The sequence below is a fragment of the Podarcis tiliguerta genome (genome assembly GCF_965153285.1).
Source record: "Podarcis tiliguerta genome assembly, chromosome: 17".
Classification (NCBI taxonomy): domain Eukaryota; kingdom Metazoa; phylum Chordata; class Lepidosauria; order Squamata; family Lacertidae; genus Podarcis; species Podarcis tiliguerta.
The window spans coordinates 21788159-21811342 of NC_139550.1; the positions used below are offsets into that span (position 1 = coordinate 21788159).

The window sequence follows — 23184 nt, forward strand, 5'->3', positions numbered from 1 at the left end:
TAACCTGGAGGTAAGGTAAAGGTAAAGTGATCCCTGACCATTAGGTCCAGTCGTGGCCGACTCTGGGGTTGCGGCGCTCATCTTGCTTTATTAGCCAAGGGAGCCGGTGTACAGCTTCCGGGTCATGTGGCCAGTATGACTAAGCCGCTTCTGGCGAACCAGAGCAGCGCACGGAAATGCTGTTTACCTTCCCGCTGGAGCGGTACCTATTTATCTACTTGCACTTTGACGTGCTTTTGAACTACTAGGTTGGCAGGAGCAGGGACTGAGCAACGGGAGCTCACCCCGTCGCGGGGATTCGAACCGCCGACCTTCTGATTGGCAAGCCCTAGGCTCTGTGGTTTAGACCACAGTGCCACCCGCGTCCCTTAACCTGGAGGTAGGCTGTATGAATTGTGTATTGCTTTGTAACGATTTGTTGGCTCTCTTGACCATAATAAAGATTGATGATGACAATGTTGTTTTGAAGCACTCACAGGCATCTCCAATAGTTTCCACCTTGTAGACGTCGTAATTGTCTATGATTTCATCAAAGGTGGTGTAGAGCTTGTTTAGGAAGTCAACCACTTGGTAAGGCGTGCTGGTGCTGGAAAGCTGAGTGAAGCCAACAATGTCACTGGCAAGGAAGAACAAGCCTTAAATGTGAGTCGAAGGATTTTGGAAAACATTTTGATGCTGACACATTTTGATGGCACATTACATTTTGAATTCTGCATATTTGAGCAGCACTCTCCTCCTCCACCTCCTCCACTCTGCTGATTCCCTACAATAATTATTTTTGCAGTTTGCAATTGCACCATGTCAATTTAGTAAGTTGGGGGAGTGGAAGATAATATTCCTTTATAAAGCACTGGTGAAAAAAATATTTGAATTATGTTTCCCCAGTCTGTTGCAGCTGAAAGGGCTTCATACGGACCTCCCCTGCCAATAAGACCTTCCCATTAATTTTAATGGTAGAAGCAGAAATCATTTACTGGACTTTGAATGGGGAGGGGAATCCATGCACGGATCTTGATATTTCTTTAAGATAAATAAAGATATTTCTTTATTTCTTGATATTTCTTGATATTCATTGGGACAAAAGAGCTGCCTCGTCCCCTCACAAAATCTGCTCTGATACCAATCAAACTTCATTTACAAGAGGAGTACATAATCTCTTATCTATACGTTAGAGTTACATCTGTTGGGCAAATAAATCTCTGTGTTGTCCATCCTGTCGTGTATAAATCTTGTCCATCTGCAGACAAGCAGATGTAAGCATAAATCAGTAGACATTAATCTGCAGAATTTTAATGGGCTCGCTTGCTGAATGCATGAAGCATTTCAGACACATCCTAAATGATGATGACTCTCTCAAAGGCAGAAAGAAAAAAAGAGGAACAAAAATTCTTTCATGAAAAGCAGTGCACAGGTTATTATCTAGCATAATTAGAACAACTTTCCCTGCACAGTTAACATGGCACTAAACTCTTGATACGGCAACAATAGCTTTATCAACACACGTGTAATGGGAAGGGAAGTTTTGCTACCAAGGGGGCAAAAGACTTCCTTGTTGCAGCCACTTCTCCTAGATTCAAAAAACACAATGCAGTGTTGACATTGCTTTACGTCTAGTTAATTTAATTCCCAAATGCATCTACAATTTATTTTTAAAAAAAATATTTTCAGAGACCTACAAGGAATGCATATGTGAATGAATCAATCATCACCATGAATATGGTCATGTAAATAAATCATCATCATATCAGATATGTGCTAAACGTTAGAGATGGAGAAGGAGTGTGCTGCTCTTCACAAGCACCCATGGCAGTCACACCAAAATGCACATGTCTTTTGCAGAACAGCTGCAGGCTGTGCTCCCCAAGAGTTTCACCTTTCCGCAACACTCAGCTTCGATATATCTGCAGAGACAGTTGTGGAAGGACACGAAGAATAAAAACGTATCTCGCCATGGTATCGACCGCACCTTGACGTCTCTGAAAAAGCTATTCACACAAAGGCTAAGTAGTGGTTTGCTGCTGGGTTCAGTCCTACTTACCTGAAAAATACAGTGGAGTTTATGTAACTTTGGGCCTGTGATGCCTTTCCTTGTCTTAAATCATCAGCTACCTGTTTTGGCAACATGCCTGTTTTGTATAACAAACAAAAGCCATTATTACCAAAGGCAAAGTACCCACTAAAACTCAACCTGTATTAATAAATACAAAGTGATTTCACAGTGGAATCCTATACCTGGACAATACTTGCATTTACAGTAACGACAAGATAAAATGCATCCACTGACCAGAAAGCAGCAGATATATATTGACATCAGGCTCTTGGAACTGGTCTTCTCAATTTAGTTTGATTCCACTGGTATGAAATCTCCCACAGTAAGCAGATACCTACCCAAACTCTCAGTTGATTCAGGACACAGAAATGTAAAGTCCTATTCAGACATTCACATCATTCCTCTTCCCACCCCAACCTGGTTCTTTTCTATCTTTGATAATTTCTTTGGCTCTTACTTATGTATTTTATTTAGATTTTTATTTTTAACAGTGCACTTCATCGGGTTCTCTCTATCTTTATCTTTTCCTTCATACTATCCACTCTCATCTGTTGGGATTCTTTTCTCAAAATCCTCTGCTTTTAAAACTGAAGTCAAATGGGTAGCCTGAGGTCCCTGGGACCACTCTGAAAATAATCATGGCGGGGGGAAATGCTCTACTGCTTTGAGCGGTGGTTGCCAAACTCTCCCCGCTCTCCCAATGGGACCACTTGAAAGATGCTAAGAGTCTTAGCAGATCACTTGTTATTTTTCGGTCTGGTGTAGCAATTGTTGTTCCCTGCCCTCGGTGTGGTACGATTTTCTATTATATTTCTATTGCTGTTTTAATTCCTTACATTGTATTTTGTTGCACTGCAATTCGAATTCCATATAGAATATATAAGAGATACAAGAAACACTAGGTAAAGGGACCCCTGACCATTAGGTCCAGTTGCGGCTGACTCTGGGGTTGCGGTGCTCATCTAGCTTTACTGGCCAAGGGAGCCGGCATACAGCTTCCGGGTCATGTGGCCAGCATGACTAAGCTTCTTCTGGCGAACCAGAGCAGTGCACGGAAACGCCATTTACCTTCCTGCCGGAGCGGTACCTATTTATCTACTTGCACTTTGAGGTGCCTTTGAACTGCTAGGTTGGCAGGAGCAGGGACCGAGCAACGGGAGCTCACTCTGTCACGGGGATTCAAACTGCTGACCTTCTGATCGGCAAGACCTAGGCTCAGTGGTTTAGACCACAGTGCCACCCGCGTCCTTACACTAAAAGACTGTTAAAAACCAGCGTGTAATTTTAATCTGAACGTTTCACGGACCACCTGAGTGAAGCTTGTGGATCACGTGTGCTCCTCGCTCCTCAGTTTGGAATCTACTGCACTAGAGATTTCCTTCATCACACGCTGAAGATGCAACCCAATTTTTGTTTTGACACTTGCACATTGCCTCTTACGCGGTGCAAGCAGCTGAAGTGGAATTGTAAGAGAACCATGACATCTTTCCTTGTATGTACACTTTGCTTTGGGAAATGTGGCCACCAGCACTTAAATTTGAGTTTGGAAGCCTTTTTAGGCACCACCCCACAACTGTGAGGGATGGGGGACCTGTGGCCCTCCAGATGTTGTGGACTCCACTTCCCATAAGCCCCAGCCAACATGGTCAACAGCCAAGGATGATGGAGTCCAGCAGCATCTGGAGATCCACAGGTTCCCCATTTCTGCTATTGGGTGAGGAAATATGGAAATGATCCCCAATGAAGAAGCACATTTCAAGAAGGGTCCACAATACCACAAAGTTTAAGAGCCACTTAATGCATACTGAATGTCATGGCCCACAACCTGGGGGCTGTGCACCATCAGATGGAGGAAGGAAGACAAGTCTCCTTCTCCATCCTTGGGAGAAGAACTGCCAAGAACCCAACACCACACAAGCCAAAGACTGGGAAAATAGGGAGCATACCCTTTTAACAGTCAGCCAGCATCTCTGTGGAGGTGAGATTTACTATCCTGTAGGACCAATATAAGCCCACACATAGTGCCTGGAGAGAGACACCAGGCAGGTGGCAACTAATGAGTCCCACTAGCAGAAGCTCTGGGCTGGCTTCCCCCTGCCGCCTGTCACCAACCACTTGCTCCTCCCAGAAGGTATCCCCCAAGATTGGGTGTGAGGAGGAGAGGGAGGATTGTTCACTCTGACAAGCTGAAATGCTTGTGGCAATGTTGAATTCCTCCTTATACCTTGCACAGCTTCCTCAGCTCCTTTGGAGCTCTCCAAGGTCCTGAAGGTACTTTGAGTGCCTTGGACCTCTGCCCTGGATTTTTGCCTTGAATTCCTTACTCGGGCTATTGACAGGACCATGATGGGAGCACTCACAGAACTGAAGTCCCTTTAGCAAAGCCATATATCAGAATATGGGACGGAGGTGGCGCTGTGGTCGAAACCACAGAGCCTAGGGCTTGCCGATTGGAAGGTCGGCGGTTCGAATCCCCGCAACGGGGTGAGCTCCTGTAGCTCGGTCCCTGCTCCTGCCCACCTAGCAGTTCGAAAGCACGTCAAAGTGCAAGTAGATAAATAGGTACGGCTCCGGCGGGAAGGTAAATGGCATTTCCGTGCGCTGCTCTGGTTCGCCAGAAGCAGCTTAGTCATGCTGGCCACATGACCTGGAAGCTGTACTCTGGCTCCCTCGGCCAATAGAGCGAGATGAGTGCCGCAACCCCAGAGTCGTCTGCGACTGGACCTAACGGTCAGGGGTCCCTTTATATCAGAATAAGCTGTATTGCCACTGGTGCGATTCACTTACTATACAACAAGCGGTCTGTCTTCTGCTTTTCATGCGTCAAGTCCTGAGTCCTTTCTGCTACTAACACCTCCAGGTGTTTGCTGTATTTCTCCATCTAGGAAGGCAGAACAAAAATGTATTCAACGCAAGCAACCTCGTCGGACGTTCTGTGGCAGATAATGGGCGCTGCATTTACCAGCCGCTGACGTTGCTACCAGACTTCTGCAGAAAGGCCTGTGAGACAACCTTGCATTGCTAGGCCCACAAGCCGTCAGCAATAAAACAGAACAAACTTGGAGATATCCTAACGTCACGATTCAAAGATGCCTGAGAGCATTTGCAAATTGAAAGCCAATAAATTGCTTTTAGACACAACCTCCCCTGTGCACACCAGTGTTTCCCCAGCTGTACACGTAATGTGAAGGGACGGTTACTGATTTTATTTATATTTCACATGTTTATGTTAGTTCATTTTCAATGTTTGCTTTTACTAGCATTTTTAAAATAAATATTTTAATTAATATTTGTAAACCACACAGAAGTCTTCCGTGGAGTATACAGTAAACTCGATCTATCCAGGATCTACCCCATAGGAAATGTCTTTAAATTCCTTTACTATTTCTAATAAATGTAATCTATGATCGAGTGGTAGACAATAGCATTTATGATAAAATTACTGTTCCTTGTGGCAGAATTAACTTATTTTACAAGGAACCATTTTGGATCTCAGACATTTACATTTGTAAATCTATTTTAAATGTCTGTGCATGTGTGTATAATTCCATGGGCTTTTTCTGTATTAAAACTAATAATAAGAAAACACCATTGTTGTAGTATTATCATATCATGACTGATCACTAGATTTTCACCAGACAATTAATTCCCTTAAATCAGAAAACCACAGTTATCCAGAAACCTCCGAAACTGAGCCTACAGGAATGATGAAAAATAGGAAATTTTAAAATAAAGAGGTATAATCCTCCTTTGCTTATCTGATCAGATCCCCCTTCCCCCGCCCTCCCCATGTACTGTGGTACCCCGCAAGACGAATGCCTCGGAAGACGAAAAACCCGCTAGACGAAAGGGTTTTTCGTTTTCTGAGGTGCTTCGCAAGACGGATTTTTCTAAGGGCTTGCTTCGCTAGACGAAACAGCCCTGCCTCTCCTGTCATGGCGACGGTCACACGCTCGTTTCCCCGCTCCTCTGGCTCCCTCCCACCTTCCTGCTGACGGCTCCTCCGGCTCCCTCCCACCTTCCGGCCGACCTTCCGACCTTCCAGCTGCCTCGCGCCGCTACCCACCGCCCTCGCGCGCTCCCCTCAGGAGCCGTTGCTGCCAGCAGCCAGTGTTGCACCCGGAGTCGCGCTCCTGAGCCCCGCCGCCCTCCAGCAGCCGCGCCGCGCGGTGTCCACAAGGCGCGGGTGAGTCCAAGGACCGGCTGCGGCAGCTGCCCTGCTTCTCCCCACCCCTCCCCGCCGTGGTGCTTCGCAAGACGAAAAAACTCGCTCTACAAAAAAACTTGCAGAACGAATTAATTTCGTCTTGCGAGGCACCACTGTAACTGTAACCAATGGTTGGTAACCAATGCTCACTCTTTCTTTGAGAAATGCATGTCCCTAAGCATGTTTGCTGAAAGTAGGTCCATTTCCTGAAGAGGACCAGCAAACAGGAGAGAGGAATGCTGAACCGCTCCCATGCTAAGTAGTTATATCCCACAAATGCAACCTCCACCAGTCTGCCAGAGGTAGACTTACTTTCAGTTCACAGGCAAGCTGGGATGGAGTGGGGAACTATTAAAATAGCCTGGAATTAATAATAATAATAATAATAATAATAATAATAATAATAATAATTTATTTGTACCCCGCCCCCACCCACCTGGCTGGGTTTCTCCAGCAACTCTGGGTGGCTCACAACAGAATGATTAAAAACATGATAAGACATCAAACATTAAAAACTCCCCTAAACATATATAGAGGAGTATCAGTGGGTGAAGAAATGGTTAAGCAACCTCTTTCCTGTCCATTGGATCCCCCTTGCAAGAAGTACCCGCCCTTCACATCCTCATTAGTTTTATGAGCATAATGCTTCTGCACAATGTCTGTTGTACAGAGATAACGATGAGGAACTATGCCTTGGTATTGGCAGGTGTGAATCTTTGCTAATTCATAAAATCATATGCCCTCTTTCCTTACTGCCACCTTACTGTCTTCAAACAAGTGACACGGAATATGCATTCCTAAAGAATGTGCTTCAAGCACATCCACGAGTTGTCATCTCCGGTCCAACTAAGAACGATTCTTACCAAAGTCATCATCATGTCAACTGGGCTAACTTTGTTTGGGTTCATCTTCTGCAGCAACTTCCTGACTTGCTCAAAGGTAAGCCTTTGTGCTGGATTGCTTTTCCTACACTTCCTGATCAGCTGCAAGAAGGAAAGAAGATTTAGGACATAACATACAAGTGGATGCTTGGGAAAAGCTGAAATGGAAAGCTGATATGAAAGCTAATGCTTGCTATGCTTTGAAAGAAAATGATATGGAAATGATATATTGATGGTATCTAACACCTAGCAAATTGCCTAACATGTATAAGAAAGTTTCTAATGATTTCTGGAAGTGTAAACAGGTAGCTGAATCTTTTTTCATATGTAAGAAAGCAAGGGTATTTTGGGAAATGATATATGATGAGATAAAAAAGATGCTCAAAGTGATTATAACCAAAAACCAAAACAACCCTGAAGCTTTTCTCTTAGGGATTATTATTAGGGAAGCTTTTAATGTTTAATAGGTTATTGTATTTTAGTGTTTTGTTGGAAGCCGCCCAGAGTGGCTGGGGAAACCCAGCCAGATGGGCGGGGTATAAATAATAAATTATTATTATTATTATGGGGACAGAAGTTCCAAAAAAGCTGTTTAAGCTGTTTATGTATGCAGTGCTTTTTTCTAAAAAAATGTTTAGGGGTACTTTCATTTTCCTACTTATATTGAAATACTCCTCAATGAGGCCAAACTTAGATTCACAAAATGTTTAGGGGTATGCGTACCCCTGCGTACCCCCAGAAAAAACAACACTGTATGTATGTAACAGCTGCAGCTAGGATTTTTTTATGCACAAAAAATGGAAGGAAGAAGTTTCCACCAAACATGAATAGATAAGTAAGAAAATGGACAATGCAGAACTGGCGAAGCTAACAGTTAAAATAAGAGAACCTAATGGTGATTGCTTTATGGAAGAATGGAAGCCTTTTTCGGACTATTGAAAGAACTATTATAGTATGATGAATTCGCAAGCAGGGTTTTCACTATGAGCAACAGAAGGAATTAGAGATTATAGTATTGTTGTTATGGTATAAGAGATAGAAAGTAGGGTTCAGCAGAGGGGAAGAGATAAAAGGGGGTTGGAAGTTGACAAAAGAAAAGAAAAATTTACTACGTATTGAAGTGCATATGTGAAACTTTGGAAATTTGATAAAATATAATTTTGAAAAAGAAAAAGATACAGGATAGTATGTCACTCCTTCCAGTTCAAATGAGGTTCTGGCTTCTGACAATCAGCATCTCTTAACCATCAGCAGTTGCCAGAATAGGCTCAACACTTTATCAAAACGTATTATTACTGTTTATTAATTTATATACCACTTGTACGTCCAAGTGGCTCCCAAGTGGTCTTGCACCTATAAAATCAATACATGATTAAAATGCACAGCAACAGGTCCATGGGGACATTAAAACAGCCTTAATTAAAATATACAGTAATGACCGCTCCCCATATCAAATGGGGGGGCGCATTTTGCATGGTCGCACGCAGCCCCCCAGATCCCAGTGCGGCTCCTGGTAGTTTGGGCTGCCTTCATCCTCCCCAGGCTGGAAACCTGGAGGTCTCCACCTACCTCAGCCAATCGCCCAATCCCCCCTGGGGAGGCATTGCCAGGGGATCGGCCAGATAAGGGGAGGGACCACCCTGCCCACACAACAGAAGGTGAATCCTACCTGCGAAGCGTCAGTCGGCTCCAGAGCTTCTCCCACCCTCCCCTCCCTCAGTTAAGTCTTCTTTTGCAGGTTAACCTCTTCTCCACAGGTACGCAGGCGCTGCTACGTCATGGTCACTGTTGGAGGGCCGGAATAGAATTTTCCTGCATTGGCAGGTTTTGCTTTTCCCATAGCAAAATGTCACAACTTTGGTGGTTTCAGGCCTTGGGCGGAATCCTTCAGTCTATCTTCCTAAATGGGGGGAAGGGTGTGAAGTGGTGCCCACGCTCCCTTTGCAGCGGTGATCCCAGGGTTCCCCTTAAAGGGGTCTTGGGGGGAGGCATTGGCCATATGCTGAGAGGTTGTCATTGCTCTCCCCTTCAACGGCAGCAAAAAAAGGGGGGGCTCTCTGCTTGAACATATGTTCTCCAGAGCCAGCCCAATCCCCACACGTTCTGGATAACCCTGAAGTCTCCCAGATCCCTGGCTGGGGACTGGGAAAGATAAACACCCAATGCCTGAGCCAAGTTCTCCCTACATCTGAAACTTAATAAAGTTGTGGCCGATTTTAATCCCATAGCACGTTGTCTTGAGTCATTATTCCACTCAGGGGTCGCTTGGGGTTGGGAGGACTCTGCCTGTCCATGCAAAACAAACCATTCAGAAGTGCAACAATGAAAACGACAGAATCAGAAGTTAAGTTCAGGGGAATGCTTGTCTTCAGAATGCCAACACTGATGGTGCCACTCTTATTTTAGCAGGGAGGGCATCCCACAACCCTGGCACCACCAGATGAAAAAGCCCACCTCTGTGTTGCTACAAGCCAATAATCATCAAACTTTGGAATAAATGTGAGTTCAATTAGCTAATTGTTGTGCACTCTATAGGAGAAAATATACAGATGCAATGTAGCTAGATCTTTCAAAGTACCGTATTTTTCGCTCTATAAGATGCACCAAACCACAAGACGCACCTAGTTTTTGGAGGAGGAAAACAAGAGGGGAAAAAATTCTGAGTCTCAGAAGCCAGAACAGCAAGAGGGATCGCTGCACAGTGAAAGCAGCAATCCCTCTTGCTGTTCTGGCTTCTGGGATAGCTGCACAGCCTGCATTTGCTCCATAAGATGCACACACATTTCCCCTTACTTTTTAGGAGGGAAAAAGTGAGTCTTATAGAGCAAAAAATATGATAGTTACTCTAGAGCAGGATTTCCCAAACTTGGATCTCCAGCTGTTTTTGGACTGCAACTCTCAGCATCCCTAGCTAGCAGGACCAGTGGCCAGGGATGGTGGGGATTGTAGTCTTAAACAGCTAAAAAAAGTCTTTAAAAGTTGGAGACCCTGCTCTAGAGTAATCTGAAAGAAACAAGTAAGAGGGGGAAGTGGTCTTGGCTTCCCCGAATCTATTTTTCCCCATGCAGACAAACTAAAATGACAAGGTGACGCTTGAATTCTTTTAAACTAGACAGACTTTCCCCCCTCCAGACACATATTTTGGCTCATTGACAGCCACCTTTCAAATGCAGAAGCTAGAGCACAACGACTATTAAATACGATCATGGATCTGACAGTTTATAACCACAGGAAGTCATAAAACTCCAGTAGCTGCATATTAAAAGCATCATTTACTGCATTCTGTTTTTGTGAGACAAGCTGACATTTCAGTTTGTCAGAATAATACTATTTTTAAGGAATATTAAAGCCACACATTGTTCTGCAGAGTCTTGGAGGAGGAATTGGAAACTTCCCACTTCTTCTTCTTCTTCTTCTTCTTCTTCTTCTTCTTCTTCTTCTTCTTCTTCTTCTTCTTCTTCTTGCATGTGTGTGTGTTGTTTTTAAGCGAAAAAGAAACCTTCCCTGTCTTTCAAGGGCAACATGGATCGTGGATCATGTCTGCTACAATTGCCAAACATTTCACAGACCCCTTGTACTTTTCCCAGCAGCCTGATCCACTGATAGTAGCAGATGATAGTGCTCATCTCATCATCACAGAACACTTCACCTGCTGGTTTCTGCAGATCAAGCTGGTATTAAATGGATAAGCCGCAGGCCAAGGCAGTTCCCAGCTGGCAATTTCAGTCCACTTCTGCAACAATAATTCCACCATAAAGAAGACAGGAGTATATTAGCATTCAGTTTACCTCTACATATTCTGTAGGGCAGGGACAGGCATGCTCAGATTTTTCTGATATTAATTCTGTCAAAGCGGGGCACAAAGAATATTCCTCTGATTGTGTATCATCTTTCTGGAAAACACAAATACTGCCTTTATTTATTTATTTTTAAGGAGATTGTAATCATAGAACAGAAATCAGCAAGAGTCACGTGCTCTACAGACATTGGCTTTCAAATCACATGCTTTGGGGCAAGCCAGTCTGATGGGTGTCACAATAATAAATTATTATTATTATATAATACATTTTATGCTGTGAACAGCCCTGAGATCTACAGATGAAGGACAGTCTACAAATTAAACAAATAAAAGGATAACAGTAATAATATTTTAGAATCGCCAGTTTTGTCATTGGTGCCATTTATTCACAGCAAAATTTCACATATTGCCCCTTTTTGTTCAAGAAAGTGTGTGTGTGTGTGTGTGTGTGTTGCTTTAAGGCAGGCACATCCAACAGGTAGATCACTGGAACTCTGTGGTAGATCACCGGTAGATCACTGGCTTCCCCCAAAGAAGCTCAACAACTTTGACCTGAACCAAAAAAAAACCAGGGCTTTCCTTCCTAAGAAAAGCTCAACAACTTTGATCTAAACCCCCGAAAAGGGGGTTAGATCACTGCCAGTTTTTAACTCTGAGGAGATCGCAGTCTCTTGGGAGCAGGCCACCCAAAGACATCTATACTCTGCTTTTCAATGAATTCCTACAACCCGTTCTAGCTCTTCTCACGATCTTGCAAAAACCCTCACCTCAAATTCAACACAGTTTGAGGCTCTGTTATAGGATCCAGGAGGGCATCCCAAGTTCAGACAAAAGAAGATTCATTCAACAGCTCTTGACTTGAATGCTGTTCGTTTCAAGGTAAGTGAGCATGTAAACAATTAACACTGCGATGGCCTGGGATTCGGACTCGGAGGCTGAACCTGAGGAATCCCAGCCTGCACAGGAGTTCCCGCCTCCAGAACCAGGTGAGCCGGGGCTGGGGCCTGAGCCTGAAGGGTCCTCACCTGTGCTGGATCCTCAGCTGCAGGCACCAGCTGAGTCTGCTCTGGCTCCTGAGGTGATGGAGGACCCATTGCCTGCAGGTGCTCCACTCTCAGCCCCGTCAGGGGAAGCTGAGGTTGCCTTTGGGTCTGGTAACCCTCCAGCCTCTCCTGAGCTGCAGAGGCTCAGGGCAGAGAGGCAGAGGGAACTAAGTTCCCGCAGGAGGAGTGCTTGCCTCCAGGCCAGGAGAGGTGAGTCACCTGTGGACCGGGGCTGCCCTATGCCTTGGAGCAGATAAAAGCCAGCCAGCCCCAGTCCCAAGTTGCGGGAGCAACGTTGTTGGTAGCCTTTTCCTGCCTGCACCTTGTCCTGCCCTTCTGCCAGAGTTTCTGACCTCGCCCGACTCCCTGCCTTGGACCCAGCTTCAGCTTTGACAGACAGCCTCCATACCGCACCCTTGACCTCGGACTGGACTTGGACCTCGCCACACGGTTAACCCTCGGGACCAGCACAAACACGATCACCTTACCTTGCTGGTAAGGTTTACAGGTCAACAGAGAAGCACTAATCTGTGAGTACAGTGGTACCTTGGTTTAAGAACAGCTTAGTTTACAAACAACTTGGATTAAGAACGCTGCAAACCCGGAAGTAGGTGTTTTGGTTTGTGAACTTTGCCTTGGAAGCGAAACATGTTCCGCTTGCTGTTGAGTGTAAATTGAGTCCTCCGCTGCTATGGGAAAGCATGCTTTGGTTTAAGAATGCTTTGCTTTAAGAACGGACTTCCGGACTGGATTAAGTTGATAAACCAAGGTACCACTGTATTCTAAAATGACCCAAGCAAGGGTGTGTGACTCAAACATTCTGGCCTTCTCAGCATAACAAAAGCAAGATAACACTCTAATTCTCAAGTATTTAAAAGCAGATATTTAATTACCCGAAGAACCAATCAAGTTAATTTGGAAATTATGCAAGATTTTGCACAAAATATATGAAAATCTAACATTTTGGGGGGGGGGGACCTGAGGGCTCAGTAATAATTAACTGCTTATCTCTGCCCGTTTTCCCCAAAAGCAGTCTCCCACAATCCCAGCTCCCCCCAAACACCCCGGAATTATTGATTTCTAAGATTTATAAGGTTACAACAATAAAGTATACAATTATAAAAACAATCAAAACCACTACAATTTTAAAACACACAAAATCATTCCCAAATGGAGCAGAACAGTCAAGTTCATCATAGATCTTACCAGGGTAGGGTCACTTCTTGTTGCTATTTCGATTAAAATGATGGCATAGCTGCAAAATTGGAGATAAGTCATTGCCAGTGGCAGAACATTGGAAACAGAATGATTAGTTTAGTTTGTAAATGCAGGAGCCAATTTTCAAGAGAAAACACTCGACAAAGCAGCATGCGAAGACGAAATTAAGCAACTGTCATGCAATGCAAAACTTATCTAAAAATTTCTAAAACACCCGGAATTCGTAATAATCTTAAAAGCCAGCACAAATCCTCCAGCATAAACCTGAAGACACAGTAAGCTAAGAATAAAAGCTCAGTTTAGATCAGTCTTGAAAAGTGGAAGCAGTTGACCTTCGGAGCTCATTCAAACAATCGACGGGTGGAGCTTGCCTAATCTCAAGCAAAATTTAATTCCACAGATGTGGGGCCACTACCAAGAAGAGGCGACAACTTTGAAAAAGCTCTCATCTGGCTAAACTCAGCCATGATTAAGCCCCATTAAAAGCAACAATACTTTGGCTTACAATTGTTTAATTTCAATTAATTTCAATCGAACTTAAGGCACAACTATATGTATATCAGGGACGCGGGTGGCGCTGTGGGTAAAACCTCAGCGCCTAGGACTTGCCGATCGCATGGTCGGCGGTTCGAATCCCCACGGCGGGGTGCGCTCCCGTCGTTTGGTCCCAGCGCCTGCCAACCTAGCAGTTCGAAAGCACCCCCGGGTGCAAGTAGATAAATAGGGACCGCTTACCAGCGGGAAGGTAAACGGCTTTCCGTGTGCTGCGCTGGCTCACCAGATGCAGCTTGTCATGCTGGCCACGTGACCCGGAAGTGTCTGCAGACAGCGCTGGCTCCCGGCCTATAGAATGAGATGAGTGCACAACCCTAGAGTCTGGCAAGACTGGCCCGTACGGGCAAGGGTACCTTTACCTTTATATGTATATCTACCTAGAAATAAGTCCCCCTCTGTACAGTAGGGCTTACTCCCATGAAAGTATGCACAGGGTTGTAGCTTAAGTAACAGCCAACTTTCAGGTGGATTGGGGCTAGTATCTTTAAATAAGTCATGAAGGAGCGGATTAATGAAAGCCAATTATTTAACACAGTGAGGTGCTTCTGTCTACTTCAGATAGTGTGCCATCTTCCCGCTCAATGAACTCAACCAAGTACAGGTCCCATTCCTTATAAATAACATTGTTATGCCCTATGGCTAATGAAATAAAGTTCGCTTTAACCCCAGTACATTGGTACCTTGGTTCTCAAACTTAATCAGTTCTGGAAGTCTGTTCCAAAACCAAAGCATTCCAAAACCAAGGCGTGTTTTCCCATTAAAAGTAATGCAAAATGGATTAATCCATTCCAGACTTTTAAAAACAAGCCGCAAAAACAAAAATGCAAAATAAATAGCAAAAACAGACAGAGCTCAGTGTAACACTCAAAACAGAAGTGTGGCACTCAAAACGGAGTATGTTCGGCTTCTGAAAAAAGTTTGCAAACCGGAACACTTTCTTCCAGATTTGCAGTGTTTGGGTTCCAAGTTGTTTGAGTGCCAAGGCATTTGAAAACCAAGGTACCACTGTATAAATGTAAAACAAACATGCTAGAGGTGCCTCCAGGAACCTTCAGAAATTGCCCAGTACAAATGTGGGTGTACTCTCCAGCTGACAATCGGAAGACTGATGATTGTCATCACCATACAGGTGGAAAAAGGACTGCACTTTTAACAGTCATGCATAAGAGGGGATTTTAGTTTGACATGCACTTTACACCATTAAAGGCGCAGGAGCCCATGTCCTCTTTTGTATCTGGCAACATTATATCTAAGAAGATGAAACATCTGCGAAACCCCTTTGAAACTTGCTAAATGGGAATTAACCTCGATGCATTGCTAAAAGAGGATCAAACATTAGAGGACTTGATCCATTACACTCATTTTCACACCTCCAAAGAGGCCAGTCTGATGATATGCTGAAGAAGCACATAGCAGGCTGTGGGTGCAAAACATGCAACAGATGACACCGAGCGCAGGTGTTTTTGTTAAGTTTAAGCTCTTCCTCCCCAAAATGGCCTCAGGGGGTTGAAGAACTGCCTGCCATAATGGGGACAAATTATTCATGCTGCCAAGTGATCCCAGATTGTGCCACTTCAGTCTACGTCGTTCAGTTCTTTGAAAAACGAGTATGCTGCTCCTGGGACGATGAATAGCTATTCATAATATTAACAATAAATAAAACAGAACAATAAAAAAACACAGAAGGAGACTCAACGGAATAATAAAAGCAGACCAAGCAGAGAACCCATAAGACTGCTAGTTAAAAACAGCTCAGATACTATGCTTGAAGGCTTAGATGTAAGCTCTTATCTAACAATTTCTAACCCCCTCAACTACAGTCGAATCCTAGGATCTCAAAAACCTTGGCTCCTGAACAAATCAGCTCCCCAAAGATCAAAACCCAGAAGTGAGTATTCTGGTTTTTGAACAATTTTCAGAATCTGAACGTCCGGCATGGCTTCTGATTGGTTGCAGGAGCTTCCTGCAATCAGGAATTGGCTTCCTGCAGCCAATCAGAAGCTGCACATTGGTTTCTGAATGTTTTGGAAGCCAAACAGACTTCCAGAACAGATTCCGTTTGACTTCCAAGGTACGGCTGTATTGGTCATACTGGCTAGGACTGATGGTACTTGATTAGTAACATCATCTGGGGGAAACAGAGTTAGAGAAGGCCTCAAAAACTTGGAAAAGCTCTGCTGGGTGGCCTTGTGAAGATCTGATGGGGGCACAGAAGTAACGCTTTGTCCCGTTCTCTTTCTCTCATTCAGTGTGATTATGAAAGAATAATCTGTCATACAGCAGTACAGTAAAGGTAGAGGGACCCCTGAGCGTTAGGTCCAGTCACGGACGATTCTGGGGTTGCGGTGCGCTTCTCACTTTACTGACCGAGGGAGCCGGTATACAGCTTCCGGGTCATGTGGCCAGCATGACTAAGCCACTTCTGGCGAACCAGAGTAGTGCATGGAAACGCCATTTACCTTCCCGCTGGAGTGGTACCTATTTATCTACTTGCACTTTAATATGCTTTTGAACTGCTAGGTGGGCAGGAGCAGGGACAGAGCAACGGGAGCTCACCCTGTCGCGGGGATTCGAACAACCAACCTTCCGATCAGCAAGCCCTAGGCTCAGTGGTTTAGACCACAGCACCACCCACGTCCCAAAACAGGAGTACAGTAGTCACAGCTTATTTGCAAAACAGCGAATAATTCCAGCAACACAAAAGCAACCCCCCATGTTTGTTCCGTCATATAGTAACACAGCTTACTTCGATTATACATTAAAAAGGGGAGTGGGGGAGACCCATTTAGGATCATCATCACCTGTACACATCTGCAACTGGAGTTGGTTCAAAGTTTGGTGTGGCGTGGGCCTCAGGCGCCAGATATATTTGTGTGAAGTGCTTATGGGGAACATCGGACTCCATTAAATAATCTTCTTTTCTATAGAACTGCAAGCCATAGTCTGACACAAAGAGAAGGAAAGGAGGGGAAGGGGAAAAAAAAGAATCAGAAATGTCCCCTGGTTGTTTTGCATTATTTTGAACTGAGTGTCACAGGAGATGTTCATTTCAACACTCTCAGTTGGGAAATGGGCTGATTCAGTTTAGAGCTGAAATGAATTCTCCTCAGCAAATTCCAGACATGAGGACGAGAGCAAATTCCCTGGATGTCAGAATATTAGTCGCATTTTAAATATTCAGCATCAGCATTTCACATTCAGAGTTCTGTCAGTAGCAGCCAGCCCTTTCCCGCATCCGACAGCTGTCACTCAGTAAGGATGAACATCTGACTGTCTCGCTTCGCAATGGGCTGTACAGGACAGCTAACATGCTGTCATTCTGAACTAGCTTGGTCTGCCTTCCGGGCTGGTGTCACATAGTTAAATCTGATTGGCTGTCACCATGACTGAGAGAAAGGAGGACTATTCTCCAAACATAAGCAAGGGCCCAAATAGATTAAGCTGCAGGGAGATGCTGCTATCTGAATTCCAGATATGGGGAGGCAGGGTGAGATTCCTCTCCCTGCCTGAGTCTCTCCGGGAATGGAGCCAGGGAAGTCTGCCTGGGAAAGCCCTAGCTCATTCCCTTGGAATGCATAACATATAAGGGTCTAATCTATGACAAGGTAAAAGGAAAAGGACCCCTGGACAGTTATGAGTGACTATGGGGTTGTGGCGCTCATCTTGCTTTCAGGCCGAGGGAGCTGGCATTTGTCTACAGACAGCTTTCCGGGTCATGTGGCCAGAATGACTAAACCACTTCTGGTGCAAGGAGCACCACGACAAAAACCAAAGCACACGGAAACGCCATTGACCATCCCACCGCAGCGGTACCTACTTATCTACTTGCACTGGCGTGCTTTTGAACTGCTAGGTTGGCAGGAGCTGGGGCAGAGAAATGGGAACTCACCCCGTTGTGGGGATTTGAACCACCAACCTTCTGATCAGGAAGCCCAAGAAGCTCAGTGGTTTAGACCACAGTGCCACCCACGTCCCTACAAATGCATATTATCTAAGGGTGTAATCTATGACAGATCCTACTGAGAAGATCTTAACAGCTGGGGAGCATTGCTTGGGGAGCAGAGCAAGTCCTGACGTGATATTTTAATTAATTAATTAGTTTCTTAAGTGCCACTCATTAATTACCCAAGGGTACATGTGACTAAAGGGGTGAATAAAATGATGCACGTGACATGCTGTATACAGCCCAAGGGCTACTGTAATATAGTGGCTAAGCTACAATCCTAAACACACTCACTAGGGAGTAAGTAGATGTGTTTGGAATCTGTGCGTCAGGCTGAATGAGAAGGAGCGGCAAACCTGACAGTCCCTGGTTCCAAACCTGTCTGTATCACAAGCTCAGTAGGCAGACGTTAAAACAGGCTACTGTCTCCCTGCATCAGCCCCCCACATCTGCAATACACAGATAATAGTTCTGATCATCTACCCTATAGCAGTCTTGCAAGGATTATTCATATATGTGAAGCACTTTGAACATTATTATCTATGCACAGAGTATCTGCCAGTCTGTTCCTTCAACACCCTTTGAGTTTGATCTGCCAAACATTTGGGTTTTTTTTTTTTTTTGTTTTTTTTACCGTTATCCAGTGAGTGTTCACAATACGGCTGTGAGAAATAGCAAAGAGAACCTCCTATATTAAATGATAAACATTACGTGTGTTCAAAAACAACAACCCCACCCTGAAGACACGTTGCTAATTGCTGTTTGTTGCTAATGGGTCTAAGTTGAGCCATTTGACATTTGCAAAGTAACGTCGCATAGATTCGTCTTTTTCAGGAGATGTGGGGATGGCGACCGCGAGGACAACAGCAGCACTATCCCATAATAAGGCAATATCCACTCACACTTTTCCATAGAACAGAGAGAACAGCTCCTGTTACGCTTACCTGAAATCTTACAAACCCAGCGGTCATCAATGACACAGTTGGTGGACTTTAATCGCCCATGATAGATCCTGTGCTGGTGAAGATACGCCATTCCCTGAGCAATGTCTGTGGCGAAAGAAAGCCTAAGGTGGTGGAGATAATAATCAGTGTTAATATGGCCTACTAAACCACAGGGCTAGACTTACACTTCAAGAGCTCCGTGAAACAAATGGGCAAAGATTGCAGTGATGTTTTGACTTGCATCTGTTGTAAACAAAAATTGCCCTTTTCCCTTATGGGGTATCCAAGAGCCCATATAGAGTCCTTACATAGGTTCCCTATTGGTAGGAGAGAATAACAGAGGCCAACCAGAGAATATTGAGAAGCAAAGCAACTAGTAAGCTTGATCTTTATTGATCTGTTGCAACAGGGTGCTCCCCTCACCCGCAGGAGAGAGGAGGGACCCAGAAAAATGGCATGCAAAGCCTTATAAAGACTTTTGAAATTCCCATCCTATAGATCAAGACCACCCCCAGAAACATCATACATACATCACAGAAGAGGCAGTCTTAAAACAGAAATTTGAATGTTGTTTTTCTCCTGTCATTGTTTATCTCCTGTCTGGCAGGTTACTTGATTGGATTGCCTGGGGAGCCTGGCCATTCTTTTGTAGTGATAAATACTTAGTTCCTGGGCCAGGTCACAGGCTCACACCCTATTCAAACACAGACATACCCTTAAGACAGGATTTGTGAAGGAAAAGACAATGGGGAGACTTTTCCATTTTCCTTTGAACTTGCAGAGAAAACATTTGGTCAGTTTGGGAATCAAAATGGTTCCAGGTCGGTCTTCCTGTGCTGATCTATGTATGTGCTTGGTTGATACACTTATGAACATTTAACTAGAGTATTTGTGGGGGACCGATCTGTCGGGTCAGCTGGGGGCATGGACAACCCCCAGGCAAACGACAGGAACGTTTCCAGCCTGTTCCTCCCATCAGCGTACAGCTCTAGGGAGTTCCGACAGCCTTCCCCGACGATTTATAGTGACTCATGCCTTGGACACACTGAGCACACATCCAGAGTCCAGCAGAGATGAAACGCAGTCAGAGCTAGGCTGGGTTGTAAGCACTAAGCTACATTATTAAGCATAAAGGTAAAGGGACCCCTGACCGTTAGGTCCAGTTGTGGCTGACTCTGGGGTTGCGGTGCTCATCTCGCTTTAGTGGCCAAGGGAGCCGGCGTACAGCTTCCGGGTCAAGTGGCCAGCATGACTAAGCTGCTTCTGGCAAACCAGAGCAGCACACAGAAACACCGTTTACCTTCCCTCTGGAGTGGTACCCATTTATCTACTTGCACTTTGATGTGCTTTCGAACTGCTAGGTTGGTAGGAGCAGGGACCGAGCAACCAACCTTCTGATCGGCAAGTCCTAGGCTCTGTGGTTTAACCCACAGCGCCACCCGCGTCCCTATGGCCCTACTCACACGGAAAAAATCTAATCAGCAATTTGATCCCAAAGTAAGGTTCTCTCTGTCAGTCACTCTTAAAAGATCACTTCAGGCTCAGCACCACACTGGCATCTTATCTACCTAATGATGCCTGGCTGTAATTAAAATCCCATATTCTATCAAAAACACCATCTGGTGAAATGATTACACATACCTTCTTATCAGTCTGAAAGTCAGTGAGGGCTTTGTTGTTATTTCATCTATATATAATCTTATCTCATATCAATATAGCAGCTACATTTTTTTTCTTGTTGAGAATTTGTCCATGAAGGGAATGATGCAAATCACACCAGCAAGACAATCTCTGCCCCGCCAAATACTGGCTTCTGTTATTAACACTTTAAGGAAGGAAGGAAGGAAGGAAGGAAGGAAGGAAGGAAGGAAGGAAGGAAGGAAGGAAGAAAGAAAGAAAGAAAGAAAGAAAGAAAGAAAGAAAGAAAGAAAGAAAGAAAGAAAGAAAGAAATTTTGCTGTGAGTGCTGCAATACCTGCTCCCTGTTTTGCTCACCTATTTCTACCTGCCTTGGGAGGCAGCGACTCTAATGGATTCTTTTATTCTTCGTTTTTAATCTACAAATGCTGATGCTACTTCTGTTGGGAACAGAAACCATCTTACTGTTAGCCTATAAAGACCAGCCGCTCAGGATGCTGAAAGAATATTGGGGTGAGGTATGACATAGTTTGCATTTTTTGGTACCGACTCTCTTCCGAGGCACTGGAAATCGCTTCTGCACATACCCAGATGCTGAAAATCGCTTCTGCACAGGTGTGATTTTGGGCGTCTGGGCATGCGCAGAAGCAATTTCCGGCGCCACAGACATGCACATATGTGATTGCTGCTGTCGCGCTGTGCTGGCCCGGCCCATTGAGGATCTCCTTGGGAGTGATCCAGCCCATGCCCAGTAAGCCTTGCTGACACCTGATATATATCAACAGGATGGCAGGCGATTCTTCCTCAGTGCTGTTCCCTTGTGCACATGCCCCTCTCCAGGTATTCTGAACATGCCAGATTTAGCCCTTTCAGTGGATGGGTGAGGTGTCCCCAGTTCTCCTTCATACAACTTTGGCTCAACAACCTTAGTTAAACAAAGCTCCACAATTTAGGTGGCTTCCTTAAAAGAGCTCACCAGTTTTGGAGGTGTCAGGAACTCAAACCCTTACAAGGCAGATTCCACAATAAACAATCACATATCAGAATAAATTTGGACTAAAATGTGGGTGAACCTCCATGAGAATTAAAACAAACAAACAAACTGAGGTGCAGAACTAAATTTAAGATGGGGGGGGGGGAGAGAGAGAGAGAACGAGAAACTAAAATTGACAGATTTCCCTCATCCCAAGCAGTAACTGTGAGGAAAATGCCAGCATTGACTTCCACCTTTGTCACCTTTCTCTCACCTGAAGCCCCAGTTTAAAGGGATGTCTTCATTGAGCAGCACATCAGTCAAACTTCCTTTAGGACAGTATTCCGTGATTATGGCAATATTTGGCGCTTCAATACAGCCTCCAATGAATTTGCAGAGGTTTGGGTGGTCCAGTTCTCTGTGACAAGCAGGCAGGAATTAGGTTGGGCCATATACTTTCTAAGAACACAACATTGCATTTTGGACAATTTCCCTTGCAAAAGAAGCCTCTCCTTGAGAAGGGACCTTGAGAATGGCTTGAGCCCCAGAACAACTCCATAGCCACTGTGAAGTAGTTGCTTTGGGAGTTGAAACCATATGTAAGCCTGTAACCCACTTACTGGGAGTAAGTTTCACTGGACTCAGCAGGACTTACTTTTTAGTAGATATGCATAGGATTGGTCTGTAAATTTGTGTGTGTATATGTATGTGTGTGTTCTAGCTCCCACAATCTGCTATAGATGGACACAATGCTTTTTTCTGGGGGGACACAGGGGTGCACATACCCCTAAACATTTTGTGAATCTACCATATTTTTCACTCCATAAGACACACCTGACCATAAAGGTAAAGGTAAAGGGACCCCTGACCATTAGGTCCAGTCGTGACCGACTCTGGGGTTGCGGCGCTCATCTCGCTCTATAGGCCGAGGGAGCGGGCATATAGCTTCCGGGTCATGTGGCCAGCATGACTAAGCTGCTTCTGGCGAATTAGAGCAGCGCACGGAAACGCCATTTACCTTCCCACCGGAGCGGTACCTATTTATCTACTTGCACTTTGACATGCTTTCGAACTGCTAGTTTGGCAGGAGCAGGGACCGAGCAACAGGAGCTCACCCAGTCATGGGGATTCAAACTGCCGACCTTCTGATCGGCAAGTCCTAGCCTCTGTGGTTTAACCCACAGCGCTACCCGCATCCCTTGCACCTGACCATAAGACACACCTAGTTTTTAGAGGAGGAAAGCAAAAAAAAAAAAAAAAAGCTCCCCGTCTCAATTTGACAGAGCGTGTGAGGGAGAAAGATCCCCCTCTGAGCTGGCTCCTGGCTGCTCTCATGCAAGTCACAGAACCCCTCAGATGGAGGGAACTCTAAAGAGTGTTCTAAAGCCCTCTTCCCCCGCCTCGCCCCTTCCCACCCCCTCGCGCGGGTGCCGCCATTAGGATGCTCGCACGGGCGATGTGCCACACCCCCGACGCTCCGGTAACCAAAGTCCTCAGCTCCGCCGCTGCCAGGGACCACACATTCGCTCCATAAGATGCACAGACATTTCCCCTTACTTTTTAGGAGGGAAAAAGTGTGTCTTATGGAGCGAAAAATACGGTAAGTATGGCCCCATTGAGGTGCAGTATTTCAATATGAGTAGGAAAATGAGAGTACCCTTAAACATATATATGTTTTTTAAAAAGCACAGTACACAGGTGCAGCCAACATGAGGTTCCCCAGAAGCTTCTGGACTGCAGCTTCCATCAACGCCAGCCAACGTAGCCAACAGTAATGGATGATAGGAGTTGTAGTCTAACATCATCAAGAGGGAACCATGTTGGCCACTCCTGGATCATTAGAGGGCCCACAGAACTTCTGATCAGTTGTGACTGAGCAGCAGAGAGAGGAATGGGATATGTGAGGAGTGAGGGAGATAGAGATGGAGACAAAA

At 44.9% G+C, this 23184-nt stretch overlaps 1 protein-coding gene across 1 annotated transcript in view; it reads right to left on the reverse strand.

The window, feature by feature from the left end:
- The window catches only part of LOC310667274 (atrial natriuretic peptide receptor 1-like), a gene marked incomplete at its 3' end in the record, with an annotated part of 32476 nt that overhangs the window by 1301 nt on the left and 7991 nt on the right, over window positions 1–23184 (reverse strand). The window contains exons 5-13 of the mRNA XM_083419111.1: window positions 21525–21668; window positions 18641–18762; window positions 16555–16696; window positions 13187–13235; window positions 10927–11031; window positions 7121–7240; window positions 4838–4931; window positions 2039–2126; window positions 473–616 (exon numbers count right to left, since the gene is read on the reverse strand). Coding sequence (XP_083275237.1) covers window positions 473–616; window positions 2039–2126; window positions 4838–4931; window positions 7121–7240; window positions 10927–11031; window positions 13187–13235; window positions 16555–16696; window positions 18641–18762; window positions 21525–21668 — 1008 coding nt within the window. The remainder of the gene's footprint in view (window positions 1–472; window positions 617–2038; window positions 2127–4837; window positions 4932–7120; window positions 7241–10926; window positions 11032–13186; window positions 13236–16554; window positions 16697–18640; window positions 18763–21524; window positions 21669–23184) is intronic.